The sequence below is a fragment of the Sphaeramia orbicularis genome, chromosome 17 (assembly GCF_902148855.1).
Source record: "Sphaeramia orbicularis chromosome 17, fSphaOr1.1, whole genome shotgun sequence".
Classification (NCBI taxonomy): Eukaryota; Metazoa; Chordata; class Actinopteri; order Kurtiformes; family Apogonidae; genus Sphaeramia; species Sphaeramia orbicularis.
In genome coordinates this window covers 24,719,118-24,742,174 of record NC_043973.1, presented here as the reverse complement: position 1 = coordinate 24,742,174, position 23,057 = coordinate 24,719,118, and the positions used below count along the sequence as shown (strand labels likewise).

The window sequence follows — 23,057 nt, the reverse complement described above, 5'->3', positions numbered from 1 at the left end:
ACAGCGAAAAAAGTAAAATTACATTATGAAAATGTTTACATCTACAAACTATCCTTTCAGGCAATGTGAATAACATGAACAATCTGATTTTTTTTTTTTTTAATTTTAACACTATTACGCTTTGGTTAATCATTTCCACATGTACACTATAACTTACAGTTCACAACGGATCTACAAATACACATAATATTTAGTAACAGGTGGAATATTATTAAAATTGCACTTCTCTTAAGCTATTTCAGGCTGTTCATATTTGTTCAGGTTATTCAGATATTTTGCGAAATTACACTTTGTTTTAATCTAACCCAGGGGTGTCAAACTCATTTTAGTTCAGTTCCACATACAGCCTAAAATGAAATAAAGTGGGCCGGACTAGTAAAATAATATAAATGATAGGATAAGAACTGATAAATGATGTAACTCCAAAGTTTTTTTCTATGTTTTTGAGTGAAAAAAGTAAAATTCAATAATTAAAATGTTTACATCTACAAACCGTACTTGAACATAACATGAACAAATATGAACCTGAAAATTCTTAAGAAAAATAAGTGCAATTTTAACAATATTACGCCTTAGTTTATCATTTATACATGTGCATCACAACTTACAGATCACAGTGGATCTACAAATACACAAAACATTTAGTAACAGGCAGAATATTGGTACAATTCCACATACTTAAGAAATTTCAGGTTGTTCACATTTTTTGTAAAAGGCTCATCTGTAAATGTAGATATTTTTGTGTAATTTTACTTTTTTTTACACTACAACAAAGAGAAACATTTGTAGTTGTCATTATTCATAGGTTATTATTATAGTATTGTACTGGTCTGACCCACTTGAGATTGAATTGACCTAAAATGATTCTAACATCCTTGATTGTTAATATCTTCAGTGTAATTTTTGCATTTCACCGATTCATCCCAGGGGCCGGATTGGACCCTTTGGTGGGCCGGATTTGGCCCCCGGGCTGCATGTTTGACACCTGTGATATACAGATAGCCCAAGAGGAGCATGTACTCAACCTTTTCCTTCATAGTGATTGAGCTTATCAAAACTACCACTTAAATGTCATCTAACACAACAGATAAATACATATGACACTTACACACATGTTACAAATACTTTATTTTTTGTTAATTAAAAAAAGAGATACAGAGATGATCCCACTAAAGCTCACATTATGAGAAACCAAAAAAGAGGTAGGTAGTTAGTGTACTTAATGTGTACAAAACCATTGCTTTCCCCTGAGCTTAAAAGGCGACAAACATGAAATCTAATGCAGCATAAAAAGTCAAGAGTGAAGGCATGACAAGGCATGACAAATGTCTTAAAAAATAGAAAACGTTTCATTTCCTTCTGTAACCTCATCACACACAATCCTATCATCTTAGAAAAACCATCATATTTATTCAGAACTTTACATTGCGTATAAAAATAGAGCAAAACTGGAAAGCAACAGAGTTAAAATTATATTTGCTAATGCATGAAAGAACCAAAACTATCTGTAATTGTTCTAAACTTTCCAGTTAAATGTAGTCTAAAACATGTTATATCAAAACAGGCATGCTTAATGAAAAACGTCCCAGCTGTGAGTCAACGGCATCTCAGGAAATACGTTAAGGCTCGCTGTTGGATGACATCTGTGTGTCAGTCCCTTCTTTCTCCGATCCCCTTTTAAATCTTGTATTTCAGCTTTCCACTTTCACTGATGACACAAATATGCTGAAAAAAGAGAAAAATTCAAGAATGAAATTGTAGAATATGAACATACCCAACAGTTTCACTACAAAAATCTTTCTACTGCAATATCTTAAGAGATCCTAACATATGTTATCAGTTATGTCCTTTTTATTTGGCACTTTTTCTCCTGTAAAATGTGTTCCAGTCAAAAGCCGGTGACTTACATTAAGGTCTCTAAAATATTCATTGTAGTCTAAGGCATATCCAACCACAAAACGATTGGGTATCTCAAAGCCAACATCTGAAACCAGAGAGGGGAAAAACATCAGTTGCAGGTATTTTCATTGTCCACTGACTCACTGACAATTGTTTTAAAGAACCACTGACTCATAAAAAAAACACAGAAAGGGTTATTCATATACATACAGTCAGGAAGACATGCTGAATTGTGTGGCAATCTCTTGACCAGCAACCTGTGGAAAATAAAAGTAGGCACGATCACACAGTGTCCCTTTCTGTCTGCTGCGTTACCACGTCACAGGACAGTATCAGCTTTATAACAGTAGCATCTGAAGCACATTCTTTATTTGTCTCTCTTGCTGTCTAGACTGGAAGGCGGAAATGGAGTGAATCACAAAGCAGGACAACTGGGCTGGTTTTGTTTAGAGGTCTTTACAGCCATAACTTATCTTACCCAGCTACTTTGATCATTTTGGGCCTGAAGGCTTCAACGTGCTCCAGGAGAGTTTTCATTGTCTTCCCTGTTCCGACTATGGCCTGAAAAGAAAAAAAAAAAAACCTGAATAGAAGAACCAAAGATATGGACAAATGATGTATCTCAGTCTTGAGTGATAAAGAACATGACACAGTAGTGGCCATTTTATAAATCACTAAACTAAAAAAAGAGAAGGTGAAACCAGAATGTGAGGTGCTATATGCAGGATTTCTGCTTTCAAAAATTAAAAGTGATCAAAATTTACAATTAGATTCTTTAGAAATAGGACTTACATCAAAGCTTACACCAATGATTATAAAGATATGAACTGAATATATTCATGCAAATAGTTTTTTGGATTTATGTGACCATTAGAGGGAGTAGTGAGTCACTTTTCTGATCTATAATAGTGAAAACTAACCACTGGGCCTTTGACCAAAATATCAGTAAGTGATAAGATGGGATGAGAACCAATAAGAAACAACTTTTAGAGTCAAAGAAAGTGACAAAGTGATAAAAGCTAGAAGCGCTGCTGTTGTTTTCACCACTGCATACAGTTCTAAATGTAAAGAATGGAGTTTAGTGCTGAAATCAAAGTGTTTCTTCTACACAGGTGGGTGATTATAAGGCTTATGAAGGTACAATGTTATTATGTGATGTTATTATCTTTGCTAAATTCACCATTTGTTGATCCACCTTTCAAACTAAACTGTGACATTCTGACCTTATCTGGATGATTCCAAACAGATCTTTAGTGCTAATACTGACAACATAAACTGTACAGGAAACAAGAGGTGAATTGTGGGTTTACTGTGGCTATTTTCTGTCTAAAAACAGAGCTATAATGTAAACTATCCCCTGACGAAGCATGTAGATATTCTAAAACAGCAGAGTTTTTTTTTTTTTGAAGGAGAAAACCTGATGATACCATAATACAGATGTATGTAGCTTTACTGTTTATTCAGTGAGTGTTACAGTCTGTGGATACATAGCATTCCTTCACTGATGGTTTTAGGAATCATTAGTGTGTTCTGGTATCCGATTTGCTCCTAGCGTTGACAGTTTGAATATCAATACTACATATGACATCTTTAAAATAAATGTCTTTCCTTATATAAAAGGCTGATATAATGCCATGTTTCTACTACGTGGAACTGGCTCGGCTCGACTCGACTCAACTCAGGCACTAGATACTATTCGTGGAGACCGTTTCCATTACAGGATACTACAGACTTTAGAGTACCTGGACGTCATAGCGACACGATGTGTAACTTCTGTGACGTCTCCTCAGAGAGTTGCTGATAAATCGCTTGTTGTGTGCAAGCTCATGCTGAATTTTTTTGTCAGCCACCAAGGACAGAAATGTCTGAACCTCCTCGACCGACCACGGTGTAGTTTTATGGGCTGCCATCATGTGGATTAGCCTACTAGTATATTTACTGTAAACTTCCGAATCAGTTTTTTTTTTTTTTTTTAAATAGTGGGTTGCACATTGACAACACAATGACCCAGAGACAACTCTCTGACCAATCAGTGGTCTGCAGTGTTTACACCAAGGTTACTATCGTTAATGAAAACTAACGAAATGACGAAAACTGGAACTGGAAAAACATTTTCGTTAACTGAAATAAATAAAAACTATAATTAAAAGAAAAAAAATAATAACTGAAACTGTATTGTGTGATTACAAAAATAACTAAAACGTATAAAAATTATGGATAAAATTCCCTTCGTTTTCGTCTTTGTCAGTGTCGGATTGATACGAAATCGATTTATTTCACTCTAGCAATTTTATCTAGTGGCACCATACGACACTTCACAGTCCGTCACTTGTGGTTTACAGTCGTCTTCTCGTCCCCACTCTACCTGGAAACATGGAGACTAAAGCTGGGAGAAAGGAGCAGAGTCCTGTCTGGGATTTATGTGAATATGACGGAGAAGAAGGGAAAAGATATCAAAAAACTAAAATGAATACTAAAACTAAGCTTTTAGAAAATAATGAAAACTAATAAAAACTAGCAAACCTGCTCTAAAAACAAATTAAAACTACCTGAATTAGAGAAAAAAAAATTCAAAACTAAATAAAACCAAACTTTAATGACAAACCCAAAACTATTAGAACCTTGGTTTACACGTCACATTTTAGTATCTCTTTCCCAGTTTTGGAACCTCGGCAGAGCAGATACCAAAAAAACTAGTACCGGGTACCAGATATCAGGTCCTTCTACGTTAATGGAAATCCTAAAAGGCAGTCGAGTCGAGTCAAGCCGGTACCACATAGTGGAAACGCGGTATATGACTGAAAAGCATGTGAATAAAAACAATCTCAGTAGAATATTTGACTGAGAAAGTAAATAAAAATTTCAGATGAATTTAATTACTCATTCTAGAAACCCTCTTGTAGAAAGTATGGCATAAAATATATTGCAATGAAGACATTTTCTTTTGTCTGTAGCAAAACTAAACATAGGAAATGATTACTGGCAAGAACAAATTTGCCTATATTTAAGCAGTGAGTAATTACAACTGTTACAACATGGTTCATCGTGTTATGTCTATATAAAAAGTGATCCCGAGTGAATGACTACATTTCTTCCTTTCCTGTAAATGCCATTGTTTCTCAACACACCTACTCCCACAACGTGACATGATTATAGTAACATTATGAAGATCATATCTGGAAAAACAGCCCGATTTCCCAAATATAGGTCAGCCAATTAAAAAGTTTCTCTGTGTTGAACTCAAGTCCAGAGAGGAGAAAACTTTAAATGGCTCCTCTTGACCTGGATAGTCAGCCAGAATAAGAAGTAACACAATAGGCCCATTTGGTGAAGAAGGAAAAATAAGAGGAACAGAAACATGGTTGACTCACCTCCACGATCAGAACGTTCTTAAGAGAGCATGTTAGGGAGAGAAAAAGGGGGAGGAAAGCAAACAATTACTCTTGGTTAGGAACAGATAAAAAGCTACGGTATCTTCCAATCAGCCACGCACATTCCAAGATAAATCCCTCAGACAAAAACGGCATGTAGTTACCGACTTCAACTGCATCAAACTATAGTTCTGAATTTAAAAAATAAAGGTTGAGAGACTTTTCAACAGATTAACCTGTACTTCCAGTTTTTTTCTCAAACTGAAACTAAATGACACATGAATCTTAAAGGGTTGCATATTTTGTAGATGTGTAGAAAAAAACAGTTGCAACATGACAAAGCAACCGGCTACATTTTATAGCACTAAATCAGCTTAAGTTCTTACTTCTTTATTTGTCATTACATTTGTATGTTTTAGTCATGCCAGGAAATACATGTAAAAATAACCTCATCCACACTGTAGATCTGGGTTCCTATAGTCCTATATGAATGCAGCACTGGAATAGCTGGAATTCTGCAAATGTTTGTCTAATCAACAGAAGACAACTGGGGACTATTTATGTTAACAGACACAATCTGGGTTTCTTCTTAGCTAGGTCAAGATATAACTACCAACTAACTGTCTGCAGTTTACTCTTCCTTTTTAAACAAAGCATTCACCCAAGCGTAGAGTCATGCATTGTCCGGGCCTCATTATTCATACGGATTCATTTAGAGTGCAGTAAACCCTGGGGAATTTATAAAAATAAGTTTTACATATTTAAGTCCACACAGATTTATGTCAGCTACGCTATAAACAGGTGAGTAACAACTCCTCTTTGTGAAGCAGTTCAAGTGGCGGACTTAGCTCACTTTTTCCGCTAAACATTACACCATTCAGACAAAAACATGAACCTAAATTTAGCTGTACATCACAGACAGTTCAGGGATTTCACAAGCACACTTAAAATACAGTGAGCGAAGCAGCCGGCAGTGACTCAAGCTTACTACCTCATACCGTATTCATGTCCCTGGTATCTATGCCACGCCTGACTTCACTGTGTATTAAGAGTGTGTGAGAGTGTGTGTGTGTGGGTGTGTGTGTGTGTGTGTTCAGATAATGGGTGTGTGTGACTATGAGTATTCACATCAGCTGATTTACGCTGACTAGAAATACTGTAAAGTTATGCGTCCCGTAGTAGTGTTTGCGTGCTCATGCATACACTAACAAACTCATGGACATGCACAGACGCATAAAGGGCAAACAATGATTGGGTGGCACACATGTTGAAGATGTGAACAACCACAGACACACATTTGTATATGCTTTTCATACCTCCATCAGATGAGGAAACACATCCAATCTGAAATTTTGCGTTCACACAGCATATTGTAAGGTACATTTAGGATGTTTAACAGTTCTAAATCAGTGTTTTTCAACCATGAGGTCGGGACCCCACATGGGGTCGCCTGGAATTTCTAGCAATTGATAAAAAAAAAATTATTAATAAAAAATATATGGTGAGTTGATTATTCAAGAGAAAAGGCTGTAACCCCCAAACTCTATGACAGTTTAGTACAGTGTTTCTCAACCTTGGGGTCGGGACCCCACTTGGGGTCACCTGGAATTCAAATGGGGTCACCTGAAATTTCTAGTAATTGATAAAAAAAAAAACAAAAAACAAAAACTAAAACTTTCTAATAAAAAATATATGGTGGGTTGAGAGAGACAATCACAATACATAAAAGACATGACAAACTCTGAAGCTGAAACTGAAGCACTGTGGTACTGTTTATCTGTCAAATGTTCATTGTGGTCGGTTTCAGATGCTGCAGCTCTTTCATAATTCATAGTTTGAGTTCTTGTTTGTTCAGTATTAATTGTCAGCCTTGTAAATCTAAGCTGGACTGACTGTACAAATCCTGACCAAGGAAAATAAAATTCTCACTTTGTGCAGTAATCTACACCTGGCTTTTCTGCCTCTGTCCATAATAATATACATTATATAGACTAAATGTCATCTAAAATTAATGTTTATTTGCAACATAGTATAGCAAACTATTACATGATCAAAAACAAAGTAATTTTAGCAAAAAAAAAAAAAAAAAAAAAAAAAAAAGGTCTCTGTTTGAATGTCTGGGATTGCCAGAAATTTCAGATGTTAAAATGGGGTCACGACCCAAAAAAGGTTGGGAACCACTGGTCTAAATCCTGTTTCATTTTGCCCTTTAGTACAAGCAAAGTCTGATTATTTGCAGACTTTGTCCCAGAGGAACTTCTAAAATTAATTAACTTTATTTCTTTGGAAAGTTTCCAACTCTGGAAATGAGCTCAAATCACTGATTCCAAAAGTAGGGAATGATTCATCTGTCACGACAAAATTAATTAGCTGTTAAGAAACTGTTAACAGGTTGTAACTTGTCCTTTTCTAAGGAGAATGTCGATCATCCATTGGTTTCAGTTTCTCAAATGTGCAGATTTACTGACTTTTTTAGTCATAACTACGGTAAATGAAAAGACTTTAGGTTTCAGTTTGATGATAGGACTGCTCATCTATTGCGGTACACAGTATTACTCTTCTGTTTACACACACTTGACTAGTAAAGTGGAAGATCTTCAGCACAGAGAACAAAAAGACAGACTGAGGAGAGGCTGCCCTCTTGAGGCAGTCGTCTATCAGTACCCACTATCTACACGCCACTTGTCTGCATGTGTTTCCCCCTAAGCTCAAGGTAATGGTCCAGTGGACTTGGGCACTGTTCGTTGTAAAATAAATGTAAAAATCTATGTACGAATGGATTTTACCTTTCCTGCTAAAAAGGACAGATCTTCTGCTCCAACTATGTGAAGATCCTCTGTGGACCGGTCATTCTGTGGAAATAAAAAGACCAAAGTGGTTCATTATGTGACTATATAAATAATTTATACTTAAAAGTGTGAAAATAGGGGTAATAAAGAGTTTAAACCTGGAAATAAAGACAGAGAATTTTGTCTATGGAATAAAAATGTGATTAAAAAAATAAGAGATCTTTACATGGATAGGGTTTGGATTCCTTTTAACCAATTAAGAAAAAAATATTATTTAAATTTTTTCAAGTATCTTCAATTTACTGTCTATATTTTGTATGACTTTGTATTATATCATTATTTTTCCTTCATTTTGTTTCTTACCTGTTGGTTTCTATGTTTTTATGTGTTTGGCTTGGTATATAAAGTGGTGTGTGTTGCATGTAAATATTTTCAACTTTTCCCCTCTATAAAAAAAAATAAGTACAACGCATAAGTAATTTGTTGAAGCGGTTTGCACTTTCCGTGCCTTTTCTATGATAGTAAATAATCAAAAGGTTTTTTGTTCAAATGTTTTAATGTGTGTAGCCTATATGTCTGCATGAAAACAGCCCAATCCAAAGTAACACAAAGATTCCACTGTAAAAAATGTTTTATAAAATATAACTCACATCTTCTGACTAAGTCATAAGATGCCCAAACAAAACAAACATCAACGCTGATAATCATAAGCATGAAGAGTGCCTCTCCTCTCTCAGACACACCACTTAGACAGAATTATCCAAGTGTTTTCCGTGCAGAACCTCACCAGGTAGCTCTTAAGGCGGATAAAGTGGACCCTCATGGGAATGGTGCGGTTGGAGTTACGACTAAGTGCCTTAATCCTGTCCACCAGGTCGGCACAGAACTGGTAGCCCCCCTTCAGAACACACAGCACCACTATGTCGTGGTCACCGAGGTCATCCATGATGTTTCTAGCGAGGCGCTCCGTCCTGCGAACAACATGAGAAGTGGACGTTCTATTTGACATCTGTCTAACTGTGTTTCCTTCACACTTATATATTACTAGATCAGAGTTGCAGGTGTTTGGGTTCAATAAAGTAAATATTTGGGTTCAGACAATGATCACTGGGAAAGACTCTTTTACGTGCAGTACTTTACTGGTATTGGGCCTTTAAAATAGTAAGAAATAATCATCAGATGAATCCATTCTATCAACATGAGTGTCCAAGGAAATAAATAAAACCTTTGTCTGACGTAAAGCTGAGCAGGGGCCCACAGTCTACAGCTCTGAGCATCACTCTGACTGTCTGGTATATAAATTGTTATGCATTTGTCGATTTGTGGTGGATATTTGGCTTTTGGAATAAAATGTATATATTTACCCTCCATATCAACTGCTTTACGGATCGATTTTGATTTAATTTTTAAGTTTTGTTCCATTACTTCAAAATTTGGATGCAAATACTAATATAAAGTGGTTGCACTGATAAATAAGACACCAGCTTTGTTAAACACTCCTTGAGACCCATACTTATGGCACTTTAAGTGAAACTATTTATATTTAACTATACAGGGTGGGGAAGCAAAATTTACAATATCTTGAGGCAGGGATTGAAAGACAGTGTATGACCAATTAGTTTTCTTGAAAGTCATGAGAATTTATTTGCCACAAGAAAATTTACATAATAGAAAATGTTTTTATTCTATGTGTCCTCCTCCTTTCTCAATAACTGTCTTCACACACTTCCTGAAACTTGCGCAAGTGTTCCTCAAATATTCAGGTGACAACTTCTCCCATTCTTCTTTAATAGTATCTTCCAGACTTTCTCATAATAGTTTTGCTCATAGTCATTCTCTTCTTTCCATTATAAACAGTCTTTATGGACACTCCAACTATTTTTGAAATCTCCTTTGGTGTGACGAGTGCATTCGGCAAATCACACACTCTTTGACGTTTGCTTCCCTGATTACTCATAGGGGCAAAAGTTTCTGAAAAGGTATGGATAATAGTGATAGGTATCATTATGACATCAATATATGTTTGGTTTCAAAACAATTGACGTAGTGCCTGCTGAGAAAAAACAACTAAATGTTCATTGTAAATTTTGCTTCCCTACCCTGTATATATGGTCACTATTATTTGTTTTTTTAAATCCATTTTCTTACTTTTCTCGAAAGAAAGCCAATTATTAATTTCTTTCAGATCCTCAAATGTAGAGATTTACTAGCTTTCTTTGGATGGAGGGGAGAGGCAGGAGTACCCAGAGAACCCATGAAGACACAGAGAAAACATACAAACTCCACACAGAAAGGAATAGAACCAAGAAGCTTCTAACTGTGAGGCTACAACGAGAACCCCTGCATTAATTTATTATTATAGTAGTAGTAATAGTAATAGTAGCAAAATGCTCCTGGTTTTCTTACCTGTGGTTTTATTGATAATTTATTTATTGGTTGTATTGTAACTATTACTATTATTCTCATTTTATTTTTATTTTCTCACTGCTTTTATCAGAGGTTGACTCTTTGCATATCTGATCTGAGCCCCCTCTGTTTTTTTTTTTTTTGTTTGTTTTTTTGCACTGTGACAATGGTCGCCTGGAATTCAAATGGGGTCGCCTGAAATTTCTAGTAATTGATAAAAATAAAAAATAAAAACTTACTAAGGTTTTCCTAGGATCATCTCTAGACCTGCTGCTGTGGTCCTGCCTCTCTGCTGCCTTCATCATCATCACTCACTTATCCATATAGTCACGATAGTGTTTATTATACTGTTCCATAGATGTTCTAGTTCAGTTATCTGTGCATTAGCTGCATCCATACGTCTCCCCCTACCTCCCCCCTCTCCCCCAGTCTCTCTCTATCTCTATCGCTCTCTCTTTTCTCCTCCTTTACTTTCTCTCTTTAACCCCAACTGGTCAAGGCAGACGGCCATCCTCCAGGAGTCTGGGTCTGCTCGAGGTTTCTGCTGTTAAAGGGAAGTTTTTCCTTCCACTGTCACCAGTCATAAATGTTTGCTCCTGGAGGATTCTGTTGTGTTTCTGTAAATTGGCTTAAAATTTGATTTGATCGATCTCTCCTTTAAGTTAAGCACTTTGTAACATGTTGTTTTAAAAAGTGCTATATAAATAAAAAAAAATAAAGCTTTACTAATAAAAAATATATAGAGAGTTGACAGAGACAATCCCAATACATAAAAGACATGACAAACTGTGAAGCTGAAACTGAAGCGCTGTGGTACTGTTTATCTTTCAAATGTTCATTGTGGTCGGTTTCAGATGCTGCAGCTCTTTCATAATTCATAGTTTGAGTTATTGTTTGTTCAGTATTAATTGTCAGCCTTGTAAATCCAAGCTGGACTGACTGTACATATCCTGACCAAGGAAAATAAAATTCTCACTTTGCGCAGTAATCACCAGTCACAAGTGTTTGCACCCGGAGGATTCTGTTGGGTTTCTGTAAACTGGCTTAGAGTCTGGTTTTGACCAACTCTATATATAAAGTGTCACGAGATAACTTTTTTGTTGTGATCTGACGCTATATAAATAAAATTTGATTGATTGAGTGATTTGATTGGTTTTCCCCTGTAAGTCGCTTTGGAAAAAAGTGTCTGCCAAATGCATAAACATAAACATAATCTACACCTGGCTTTTCTGCCTCCGTCCATAATAATATACATTATATAGCCTAAATGTCCTCTAAAATTAATGTGTATTTGCAACATAGTATAGCAAACTATTACATGATCAAAAACAAATTAATTTTAGCAAAAAAAATTTATTTTGAACGTCTGGGGTCACCAGAAATTTGTGATGTTAAAATGGGATCACAAGCCAAAAAAGCCTGGGAACCACTGGGTTATACTGTCATTGTTTATTGTGGCCAGATGCTGCAACATGTAGAACTGTTGTCCGAAAACAATAAAGTTTATTCAATCCCATTCTACTTTTGACAGTAAATGCATGTTATGTGCATCGTTTCTCTGGCTTGCAAATTGTTACTTCCTATAAAATATGTCAAAACCTCCATAACTTCATCCTAAACCACAGTGGGGGGAATAAATAGCATCACCTAAATCCCTTCAGAAGCTACTTTTCCTGCTTCTGCACAGGAACCATCTGCAGGCAGCATGGTGTGCATGTAAATGTGTGTGTGTGTGTGTGTGTGTGTGTGTGTGTGTGTACCTGTCCATAATGACGCCATGTGGAATGATGACACAGTCTAAGTCTCCAGAATAATGGGCTGGATAGCTGAAGAGGTCTAAACTGTAGCCTGGCCAGTCATCTTCAATCTGAGAGGGGACACAAAACACCAGAGGAAATATTAGTTTCATGTTTATAAGCATCGACCACAAGTTGCACTTCTTCGCTCCACGCAGACGCATGTGGCCGCGAATGAGATAAAGCTACAAAGTATCTGCACAGTAGAATCTAACACTGAATGCATGGAAAATAAAACTTCCTTCCTGCACTTGTGCTTTTAATGGAATTACCACAATTCCGTCGCTTCTTCTCTGAGACCGGAGCTCGTCTGCCATGTTGTTTTTTCCGCCCAAACAGAAGGCTTCTTGTCTGAAATAACTGGTGCGGCAGGCTTTTAGAGGATCTGGCTGTGCGACGAGAGAGGAGGAGCATGGGACTGGAGGAATGTTCCCTCTTTGCTTTACCAATAACTAGTTCGCACCCTGGTGTGGGGCGTAATGCTGCGCTGCGGCCACTAGGGGCGCTCTGACACAATTTTTCCACGTTGTACTGCTGCCCTTAGAAGCCCCCCCACTTCACTTTATGGATACTCAGGGACCACATGTCAACCACACTGACAAACCAGCCGTCCTGTTAACCCATAAAGACCCAGAGCTACTTTTGTAGTAGTTCCCCAATTAATTTTGCTTACCATTTAACCTTTCTTGAGTGATTTATCACTATTTACCTCCGCCAAGGAGGTTATGTTTTTGCCAGGGTTTGTTTGTTTGTTTGTCTGTCCGTTAGTGTGCAACATAACTCAAAAAAGTTATGGACAGATTTTGATGAAATTTTCAGGGTTTGTTGGAAATGGGATAAGGAAGAAATGATTAAATTTTGGTGGTGATCGGGGGGGGGGGGGGGGGGGGGGGCACTGATCAGCCTTAGCGGAGGTCTGCGCTCTCCGAGTACTTCTAGTTCTTGTAATATTATCCTCTTTATTTTGAGGTTTTTTAGTGTAAATTATGTATTTTTCTATATTTAATTCAATAATCATGTAGATGTTCATAAAAGCTCAGAGTAAATTCAAAAGTAATTATAGGAGCTATTTGTCGGTTTAGTTTTTTGTTTAAAGTTAATTTACCTATTTTGTTCACTTAGTTTGTTTTTTTTTTTCCTAATTGTTTATTTTTTGTTTATTTTTTCTTTGTTTAATATTTACCTCCGCCAAGGAGGTTATGTTTTTGCCAGGGTTTGTTTGTTTGTATGTTTGTTTGTTTGTCTGTCCGTTAGTGTGCAACATAACTCAAAAAGTTATGGACAGATTTTGATGAAATTTTCAGGGTTTGTTGGAAATGGGATAAGGAAGAAATGATTACATTTTGGTGGTGATCGGGGGTGGGGGGGCCCACGGGGGGGGGGGCGCAGACCAGAAAATTTCATCAAAATTTGTCCATAACTTTTTGAGTTATGTTGCACACTAACAGACAGACAAACAAACAAACAGACAGACAAAGACAGACAAACAAACAAACAGACAGACAAACAAACCCTGGCAAAAACATAACCTCCTTGGCGTGGGGGGGGCCACGGGGGGGGGGGGGGGGGGGGGGCACTGATCAGCCTTGGCGGAGGTCTGCGCTCTCCGAGTGCTTCTAGTTAGGATATATTTTTTGATTTTTATGGTTATTGTTTTCATTCTTTGGTATTTAGCACCTTTTTGTTCTGTGTTTTCTTATTACCTCCGCCAAGGAGGTTATGTTTTTGCCAGGGTTTGTTTGTTTGTCTGTCCGTTAATGTGCAACATAACTCAAAAAGTTATGGACAGATTTTGATGAAATTTTCAGGGTTTGTTGGAAATGGGATAAGGAAGAAATGGTGAACTTTTGGGGGTGATCGGGGGTGGGGGGGCCCACGGGGGGCCCCACTGATCAGCCTTGGCGGAGGTCTGCGCTCTCCGAGTGCTTCTAGTTTTCTTATTGGTTTAGACCGTGGGCACCTGGGTATAAATAGGGAGCACAAAGTTAGACCAGCATGCACCTGTGGTTTTTTACCAGACAATCAGACAGTCAGACAGGATGAGCAGGAGAGACAGCACAAAAGGCCTTAGTTGTTGTTTGCCTGCAAAATCTTGAAAATAAACCACTTGAACTACATCTATGATATTTACATTGTATTTTTGACTGCATAAACCACAAACCCATGGAGCATCCAGTGGTTATTTGAGTTATGTTAAAGTCTTAAATTCAGTCACATTTATGTTGATTTAATTTTGATGACAAAGAGCCGCTACAGTTATTACATCAAAAACAGAGAAAACTGAAGAAAAAGTGACTTTTTCTGTAAAAATATATCTTTAACTGAACATAAAACAAGTGTCTCCATCCACTGTCATTGATCAAACTCCATTTACTGTAATATCATTGTCTTTATTTTGCTTTTTTTTTGTGTGTGTGTAATTTATGTATTTTCCTATATTTAATTCAGTAATCATGTAGACGTTCATAAAAGCTCAGAGTAAATTCCAAAGTTATTACATCAGAAACAGAGAAAACTGATAAAAAAAAAGCTACTTTTTTTGTAAAATATATCATTAACTGAACATAAAACAAGTGTCTCCATCCACTGTCACTGATCAAACTCCATTTACTGTAATATTATCCTCTTTATTTTGCGTTTTTTTTTTTTTTTTTTTTTGTAAATTATGTATTTTCCTATATTTAATTCAATAATCATGTAGATGTTCATAAAATTTCAGAGTAAATTCCAAGGTTATTACATCAGAAACAGAGGAAACAGAAGAAAAAGTGACTTATTCTGTAAAATATATCAATAACTGAACACAAAACAAGTGTCTCCATCCACTGTCATTGACCAACTCCATGGGTTTTACTGGTGAATCAATGTTGTAGAAGATGACAGTGTTTCCACGTTCACTACGGAGCCTCTGAACGTCCAGATGGGTCATACCTGATGACCATGAAAAGATGACAAATTGCATTTTACACCAATTCTTTACATGTATTGATAGGATTAGTGGATCAGCAGGTATTAAACAGTTTACATTAGTTAATGCTTTTGGTCGCCAGTGACTGTTTGGGTCTTTATGGGTTAAAGTTTGTGTGTAAAAGTAGCAAAAACACAATATCAGTGTAAAATCATCTGCATTAATGTAGGATGTACAATGTAAAATCCAGTTTTATTGATGTATATTTCCTTTAATTATATTGATTATATTTGTCTATACATATTGTAAACATAACTGTGTTGTAATTGTGTTTTAACAGAGTGCCATAATATGTATATTTAAGTATGTATATATGTCTACACACACACACACACACACACCTACACACACACACACACACACACACACACACACACACACACACACACACACACACGCTCTGTTCATGTATTTCCCTCCTCAGTAGGAACTGTCACCCCAAGTATCTGAAGGTGAATGTTACATTTTTAAATTCTCAGCTCAGGTTAATCACACTCAGGTTGTAAATTATGCATACTGAGAATAAGTGATATATACAAATACACACAGTTTCCTCTGGGATTAATGAAATATTCAGAATCTGAAAAAATTCCCTCATATTCCTGCAGAGCAACTCCATACTGGTTAAAGCAGTGTTCATCTGAAGTACAGTCAAGGCATTTTTAGTGTAAAATGTAAACACTGCATTATATTTTCTGGGCTGATCTCCGCACAATAAGCACCATTGTTAAATTTTCACATGACAGGGACAACACAAACCAGCATTGTGACATCTCAAAGCATAGCTAATTCAATGTACATAGTAGCTAATTTGCAATTTTCCTGGTTAGGCTTTTGAGAAACAATAAAATATCAAACATAAACAACAGTAGAGCAGAACAACTTTAATTTCAACAAGACTAATTAAACAAAATATTTTATTAAATTTTTTTCATATACAAAACACAGTACAATAAACACACTGTCATTTTTGTCAAAAATGAAGAATAAAAACTGACAGGGCTATAAATAATCCCTATAATTCCAGTCTCATACTGTCAGATCGCAAGACTATCAGGAATGTGGTTCAATAGGAGTAAAAACAAACAAAAAAAAGAAAAAGAAGAAAAAAATTCAGAAAGAAAATAATGTCAGGACTTCACTCAGTATAATTAACAGAGATTGCACAAAAGGAAGGATACAACACAGCAGCATGATTTAAGGTCACATTTAGGTCTCATCCATTAATGCCAAGAAAGGTCTCCATATTTTTGGTAATATTTTTGTGACACCTGCACCTGAACTTTAAGAGCTGAATGACAGATTAGATTAATGCTGGACGTGATTCACTGTTCACAGATTTGTTTCTGTTTGAGCCACAGTTTTGTCTTATTACTGAAAGCCTTTAAGCGCTCCATGCTTGTATATCTAGTGCCAAGATCTTCTAGAGACCTTTAACCAAGAAAGAGGACTAACCAAAGGTTGTTCTCTGTTTTCACCCTGCAGCACAAACCCATGTTTTATTTTACTTTACACATTTAAGATCATTTATACAATTAACCCTATAATGCCAAATGTATCAAGTTTGATACATGAGTTTTGAAGCCCTCTACAGGGTGAGTCAGAAAAAACGCTCTTTCCATTTAAAGAAATTGTACTGCTAAAACGGAAACACTGATTTTTCTTATGACCATACAGTCATATTGATGTGGTTATTGAGCATGTCTGGTGATGTAGTCATAGATTTATTGCATTGCATAAGAGAGAGAAGGTCCATTGTTTATTGGGCACTGAAATACCTGCCAACACAATGTATGCCACAGTGAACAAACTTGAAATTGACAACAATTACAGGAGTCGGGGCTTTGCTTTCACACTCAGGACATAGGCCTACATGACAGTGCCCAGGGAGTTTTCATCATGGCAAGACCACAGTTTACGGATGTGCAGAGAGCTTTCATGGTGACAAAATTCTGGTAGAAACTGGTAGCGTCCAAGAAACCATCCGGCAGTTCCAAGACCTTGTGGGGGTATCTTAAAAACCGTGTGTATCAGACTGTTCCACAAACTCTTCAGGAACTCCGAAATCGCATCACGGCTGAAATCCAAGCCCCACGACGAACACGAATGGCGAGAAGAGCTGTGTTAGAGATGCAACAACGAGCACAGATTTGCATCAATCTGACTGGTAGCCAGGTTGAAGGTCGTGCCGGACGACTTCGTTGAGACAAAACATTTTGATGGCGAGTAAACATGCTGTAATGGTTGACAATTTCAATTTCATTCACGGTGGCATAAACTGTGTTGGCAGATATTTCGGTGCACAATAAACAATGGGCATTCCTTCTGTTATGCTATGCCATAAATCAATGATTCAATCGCCAGACATGCTCAATAACCACATCAATATGACTGTATAGTCAAAAGAAAAATAAGCATTTCCATTTCAGTGGTACAATTTCTTTAAATGAAAAGAGCGTTTTTTCTGACTCACCCTGTACATGATCAATGGGATATTTTTCTTCTTGAAAATTCTGATGTATACAATTAGATACATACAATACACAGATAATCCACCAGGGGGAGGAATTCGTTCACTAGAGGACTTTCCAGCGACACTACAAGACTGTCATCAATGAGGAAGGAGGCAGAACTTTGCCAGTTTTGAAAAGGAATTACCAATTTGTTAGACATGTTTGTATTATATTATGTTTTTGTTTGTTCAAAAAGATTAATATTTGAGCATTGAGACCCAATGTATCAAATATGACACAAAATTGAAAACTCATACATGGAAATTGATATTTGAAAAAAAATGTTTTTTTGGTTGTTCAGAAGGACCAAAAAAGGCTCCAATTTCAAAGAACTGGAATTTTCTCATTTTCTGTCAATGATTTAATGGTTCAGGCTTTACAGGGTTAAAGACCAATTACATATATGAGAATAGACTTTTTGTGGATTATACAATGGTGTCATTTTATTGGCTTTTGGTCCAAGATTTTTAAGGTTTGTTAAATGTGAAATCTCCTTAGGTTTTGTTTTTGTTTGAGTTGAGATGGTTATGCATTAACAAAAATGTATTAAAATCATGGTATGTATATATGCTTGAGTCACAGTATTGGTAAGAAAAGAAAACAATTACGTTTTTGGAGGTTTTGGACACTTTTCGAACATGTGCTTCAAAGTTCACTCTAAGACAGCACCTAAATATTTGAACTCATGTACTTTTTCATTATGTTTCTGATCAATAGTGATATTAACGCCCTCATGTAGGTTACGATGTTTCTGTGAGACACTGAATATATGGAACAAAGTGTTACTCTGAAATGAACAGGAGCTAAAGTATAAAGTTTACATGGAAATACCAATTAATGTTGCCTTCAGGTACATCAAAACTATGTGCGAAACTGGCCTGTTTTCCATAATTTGACACTCTTTGAAGTGTAATGAATTGTCAGCACATGATCATATTTGTTCCCTGCAGCATAAACCAGTGTTTTGTTTGAGGATGTGTTGAATGTACAGAATTTACCGTGACACTACTTTTACATTGGGTAGTGTCATCGTGAAAAAACACAGATAACAGGATTTTTCCACCAGAGTCAAATATCACACATTTCATCAACTTCTGAACCCGCTTTATCCTCACTAGGGTCGTGGAAGGGGGTGGAGCCTATTCCAGCTACCTATGGGCAAAGGCGGGGTACACCCTGGACGAGTCGCCAGTTCATCACAGGGCCGACATATACAGTCACGGAAAAAAATATTAGACCACCCCTTGTTTTCTTTAATTTCTTGTTCATTTTAATGCCTGGTACAACTAAAGGTACATTTGTTTGGACAAATATAATGATAACAACAAAAATAGCTTGTAATAGTTTTATTTCAGAGCTGATATCTACTCATTTTCCATGTTTTTCTTGATAATAACCAAAATCACTTAAGTTCTTACATCAATAGCTATGGCATTGTACTGCCAAAAACGGTGCTTTTAGGCATTCCATGTTTTCTTTTTTGTCTGTTTTAATCACATGATACACACAGGAGTTAGTACTTAATTGCATAACCGTTGTTTTTGATGGTCTAATAATTTTTGCCGCAACTGTAGAGACAAACACACCTATGGGCAATTTTAGGTTGACCATTTAATGTACCAGGGCGTGTCTTTGGATGGTGGGAGGAAGCCGGAGTACTCAGAGAGAACCCATGCAAACACAGGGAGAACATGCAAACTCCACACAGAAGGGTCCCTGCTTGGAATCAAACCCAGGACCTTCTTGTTGTGAGTCTCCGGTGCTATTCACTGCACCACCGTGTCACCGCTAATCACACATTTTTTATAGTTAAATCAAATCAAATAATTTTTGACATGAATAATATAATATGGAAGTATTTAAATTAGCTTGTTGCGTTTTTGTGGAGAAAGAAAAGCCTCTCTTTCTGTCCGAGCTCCACTGTGTACCACTCTTATTCTGCTCTAATCAGATTGTCTAATGTAATTTACTACTCAAAAACTTTGTCTCAGATGCTACATTGAACATTTGCAAACTCAATCTCTTCACATCTTCCAAAATAAGCAAAACAAAGACTTGTGTATGTGTAATTTAAAAGTCTCTGCTACACTCAGAATAACCTCAGTGTGTGACAGCGTGTGAATGAGTACATTTTGGACATACCACTCAGGGACTCGTGTGGTCAGTCAGTTCAGCAGCGGCAGCAGCGGGAAACGGGATGTTGTGTCAGTGCACATTAAAGCAGTCTGCTGGGCTCTGTTGAGAGGGTGAGACAAGGTGTCTGGGCCACCCACCCATGCTCTTCCACTGCAGCTGTAATTACAAGCAGTGGTACAATGACAGCTGGGGAGGCAGATGTCAACAGCAACATTAGATTTCAATCAGCCTGCACAGTGCCACCACCTCTGAGGGATGAGGAGGTGTAAAAACTACCCTGCATGACAAAATCCCTCCAAATGACAGAAAACAGTCATCTCCGCTATTTCTGTAATGTGATGTATTTGTTTTAGGTTATTGTGCATAAGCCTGATCTGCGCTAATGACTGAGATATCAAACAGACACATGTTCATGAGTGTCTGGAGATGCTGCGTATGCTAGAAGATGTTTTTGGATGAAGTCTTGTCAGATTGTTTTGGATGCCCACTGTGTTGGTGAGAGCAGGCCTGCTCTTCAGTGCCCTCAGGGTGCAAGGGGAGCAGTCTGGCTTTGGCATTTCACACTCACTCAGCAGTCAAGGCCCATGACCGTCCACAGACTTTACCGCCAACTGCTCCCTTATACCCTCAACCCCTGTGTTTGGCCAATTATGAATATTCAGTTGCTATGAAAGTAATTCTGTCAGACATGCAACTGTCCAGCCAAATAATGTCAGGGGTGTTGTTTGCACTATTTGAATCCCACAAGGACATCACTATTCTTCTCCTTTCCAATCAGTTTTGATATCTACTGCATGTAAAGTAAAAAGTGAGTGTATTTTATGAAGCATCACTGATGTTAGGAAGCATAAGTCCTCACAGTCATACCTTGATTTTAGTGTGGGTTGTGTTTTTCTAAGCACCTCTACATTAATATGTTGGATAGGTGCCATTATGGACGGCAGGGAGATGTTGAGCTATAAAAGCTGGATATCTACTGGCAGTCGCTAACCTTGGCTGACTTTCAGTTATCGCACAGTGTCTGCGATTACCATCGTGCCACAGATTTCTTCACATGATGGTAAATGAAGACTCTCTGCACTCTCATAAACGCCACAATAAAAAGAGGCTAATGTGTGAGCTCTCTGTATTACATATCATTTTAATGTGTTGAAAATCCTTTTCAACAAAGCAAGTCAAGCACAATGGTGCACATAAACACATGTTGAAAGTTCATGAGCTAATTCACGAGAGTTGGAAAGCAAAAACAAAGTAATAGCCTACAATAAGCATACCATTAAAAGAAAATAACAAAATACAAAAACAAATAGGCCACACAGCATAAAAAAGTGTCTATAAACAAGATTGGACTGCCCAGGAAACACATTATTTGACATAATGACTTGTCCCTTCTTAAGTGCCTGACGGTAAACATTTACAATTGTCATAAATGTTTGATACTGAAAAAAAAAAAATCATGCTGGTCATGGTGAGACAAGCATAAATTAAATGTCTGTTTGTTTTGGTGTCAGTTCTCGGGTTCCTAAAGCAGGACTGGCAGAGTAATATACTGAAATGTCCAGATGAGGACAGTATTCAACAAAAGGTGGAAACTCGTATCATTTTACATCAAAGTGTCCGTTGAAAACACAGAGCTGAGCAGCAGTTCAGATACATCCAGATGCGTCTTTCATGGCGGTGACGGTCGTCAGCATCTCTGAACCCACGCTGTATGTTCACGTGCATGTAAAACTCTATTAACATAATTGCTTCTCTGTTTTAAGTGGATTGTGGTTCATGTATTTCAAAAACAAACTCAGTTACGGACCTCTTTGACAAACTTTCTTTTCTGCAGAAGGTGATGGACTGTCTAATATTTCTTTAAATGCGTTCGACTGTAGCACCAGAGCTAATTGACAAACACGGTCAAATAAGTGATTAGAAAAAGAAATAATGCACAATATATTTCATAAAAGAACACATTAAAACTGGCTTCATGTTGACACACCTTTCTGGAAAGTTTTGTTTTGGTTATATCAGCATTTTGGCATTGTCGATAACATATCTGTGATGACGCAGGACTATAAAAACATAGAGGATTTTAGTAAATGATATGGTTTTCTGCATATACTATCAACAGGGAAAGACTAAATGAATCTTTTCCTCATGCATCAATAAATCCTGCATTCCTGATTGCACTTTATTGTCACTCTACCAATATGCTGTAGAACCAAAACCAACAGAACATAAAAAAATTGAAGTTGATATAATCCACCTTAATGAATGATGTCAAGCTTGTCCGAGTTGATGACAAGTATTTATTTATTGTTTTACAGATAACATACTTCACAGGGTTACCTTAGAGGTAAAATCTCCCGACAGAACTTTGTTTTGACTTGCCGGAGACAGAGGGGAAGATGAACATACTTTATCAAGCACACATTGTAAACAACTGAGCAATATTTAAGTCTAAATGGCGTACCATAGAATAGGTGAGAGACAACAAAATGTAAGTAAGAAGATGTGCCTCTTGCTTGCAAAGACAAAAGTTCCATTTTTACAAAACAAATAATGGTCACTGACATTTTTTCTACTTTTTTTAGTGGCTGAGAGGTAGAATGAAGTATTTTCAGTTAAAACCAATGGTTGGATTTATTTACTTTATCATAACATTTCATCATTATGAGTGAAAACATTACGAGTGAATAAGTAACCCCAGCCCTCTGAATATAATGTGAAATCTGTACAAACATCTCCATTGATTACAGTATTGTTTTGAAACGTTTTGTTTGTTTGTATTCCAAATGTCCAACTTCATCGCAGAGGAAATATGATTTTTTTTCTGGTTAGGATTTCACAGTACCTCTTGAAACTGTGGGACAGCGAATTCCTTAGTTTAATACTGTGAATAGCAAGATCAGTCCATTTTTTTGTGGATGAGGTGGAGAGATGGATAAATTCAGTTGGAAGTATCCGAATGAACGCTTCCGGGTCCTTCTGTGGGTGATGTCACTGACGAAGGAGTCGGAGCATCTTGCCAGCCGCCATTTGTCTGTAGAGACACAACGGGAAAACGTCAGATGCACAGTCAGATACATGACAGAAAAATATAAGAATAATAGAAATGAATTATTTTAACTATCCATTAATGCCGTCATTATTTTTATATTACATGATCTGATGATGAATCTGAGTTGAAA

At 36.9% G+C, this 23,057-nt stretch overlaps 2 protein-coding genes across 5 annotated transcripts in view; both read right to left on the bottom strand.

Annotated features, from left to right (window-relative positions):
• Window positions 1–1,111: 1,111 nt before the first annotated feature.
• On the bottom strand, window positions 1,112–12,673 carry prtfdc1b (phosphoribosyl transferase domain containing 1b). The gene is made up of 9 exons (XM_030161335.1): window positions 12,534–12,673; window positions 12,226–12,332; window positions 8,847–9,030; window positions 8,057–8,122; window positions 5,271–5,288; window positions 2,378–2,460; window positions 2,110–2,156; window positions 1,908–1,984; window positions 1,112–1,725 (listed from the first exon to the last, which is right to left on the bottom strand). Exons 1-9 carry the CDS (start codon window positions 12,576–12,578, stop codon window positions 1,678–1,680), a joined length of 675 nt encoding a protein of 224 aa, XP_030017195.1. The 5' UTR covers window positions 12,579–12,673; the 3' UTR covers window positions 1,112–1,677.
• Window positions 12,674–20,999: 8,326 nt separating this feature from the next.
• LOC115437116 (pre-B-cell leukemia transcription factor 1) overlaps window positions 21,000–23,057 on the bottom strand; it is a 56,314-nt gene continuing 54,256 nt past the window's right edge. For all 4 annotated transcript variants that reach the window (XR_003937916.1, XM_030160239.1, XM_030160237.1 and 1 more), the window contains one exon: window positions 21,000–22,909. Coding sequence is in view for 2 of the 4 variants with exons in the window: in XM_030160237.1 (XP_030016097.1) it covers window positions 22,817–22,909 (93 nt within the window). In the remaining 2 variants the exon portion in view is untranslated. The remainder of the gene's footprint in view (window positions 22,910–23,057) is intronic.

Bases quoted from the DNA above. Each gene is read 5' to 3' on its own strand.
- prtfdc1b (XM_030161335.1), bottom strand. From the start codon at position 12,578: ATGGCAGACGAGCTCCGGTCTCAGAGAAGAAGCGACGGAATTGTG. The intron at 8,123-8,846 runs GTGAGGTTCTGC...TTATTTCCACAG, and splicing joins TCCGCCTTAAGAGCTACCTG to AATGACCGGTCCACAGAGGA. The intron at 1,726-1,907 runs GTAAGTCACCGG...CTCTTTTTTCAG, and splicing joins AATATTTTAGAGACCTTAAT to CATATTTGTGTCATCAGTGA.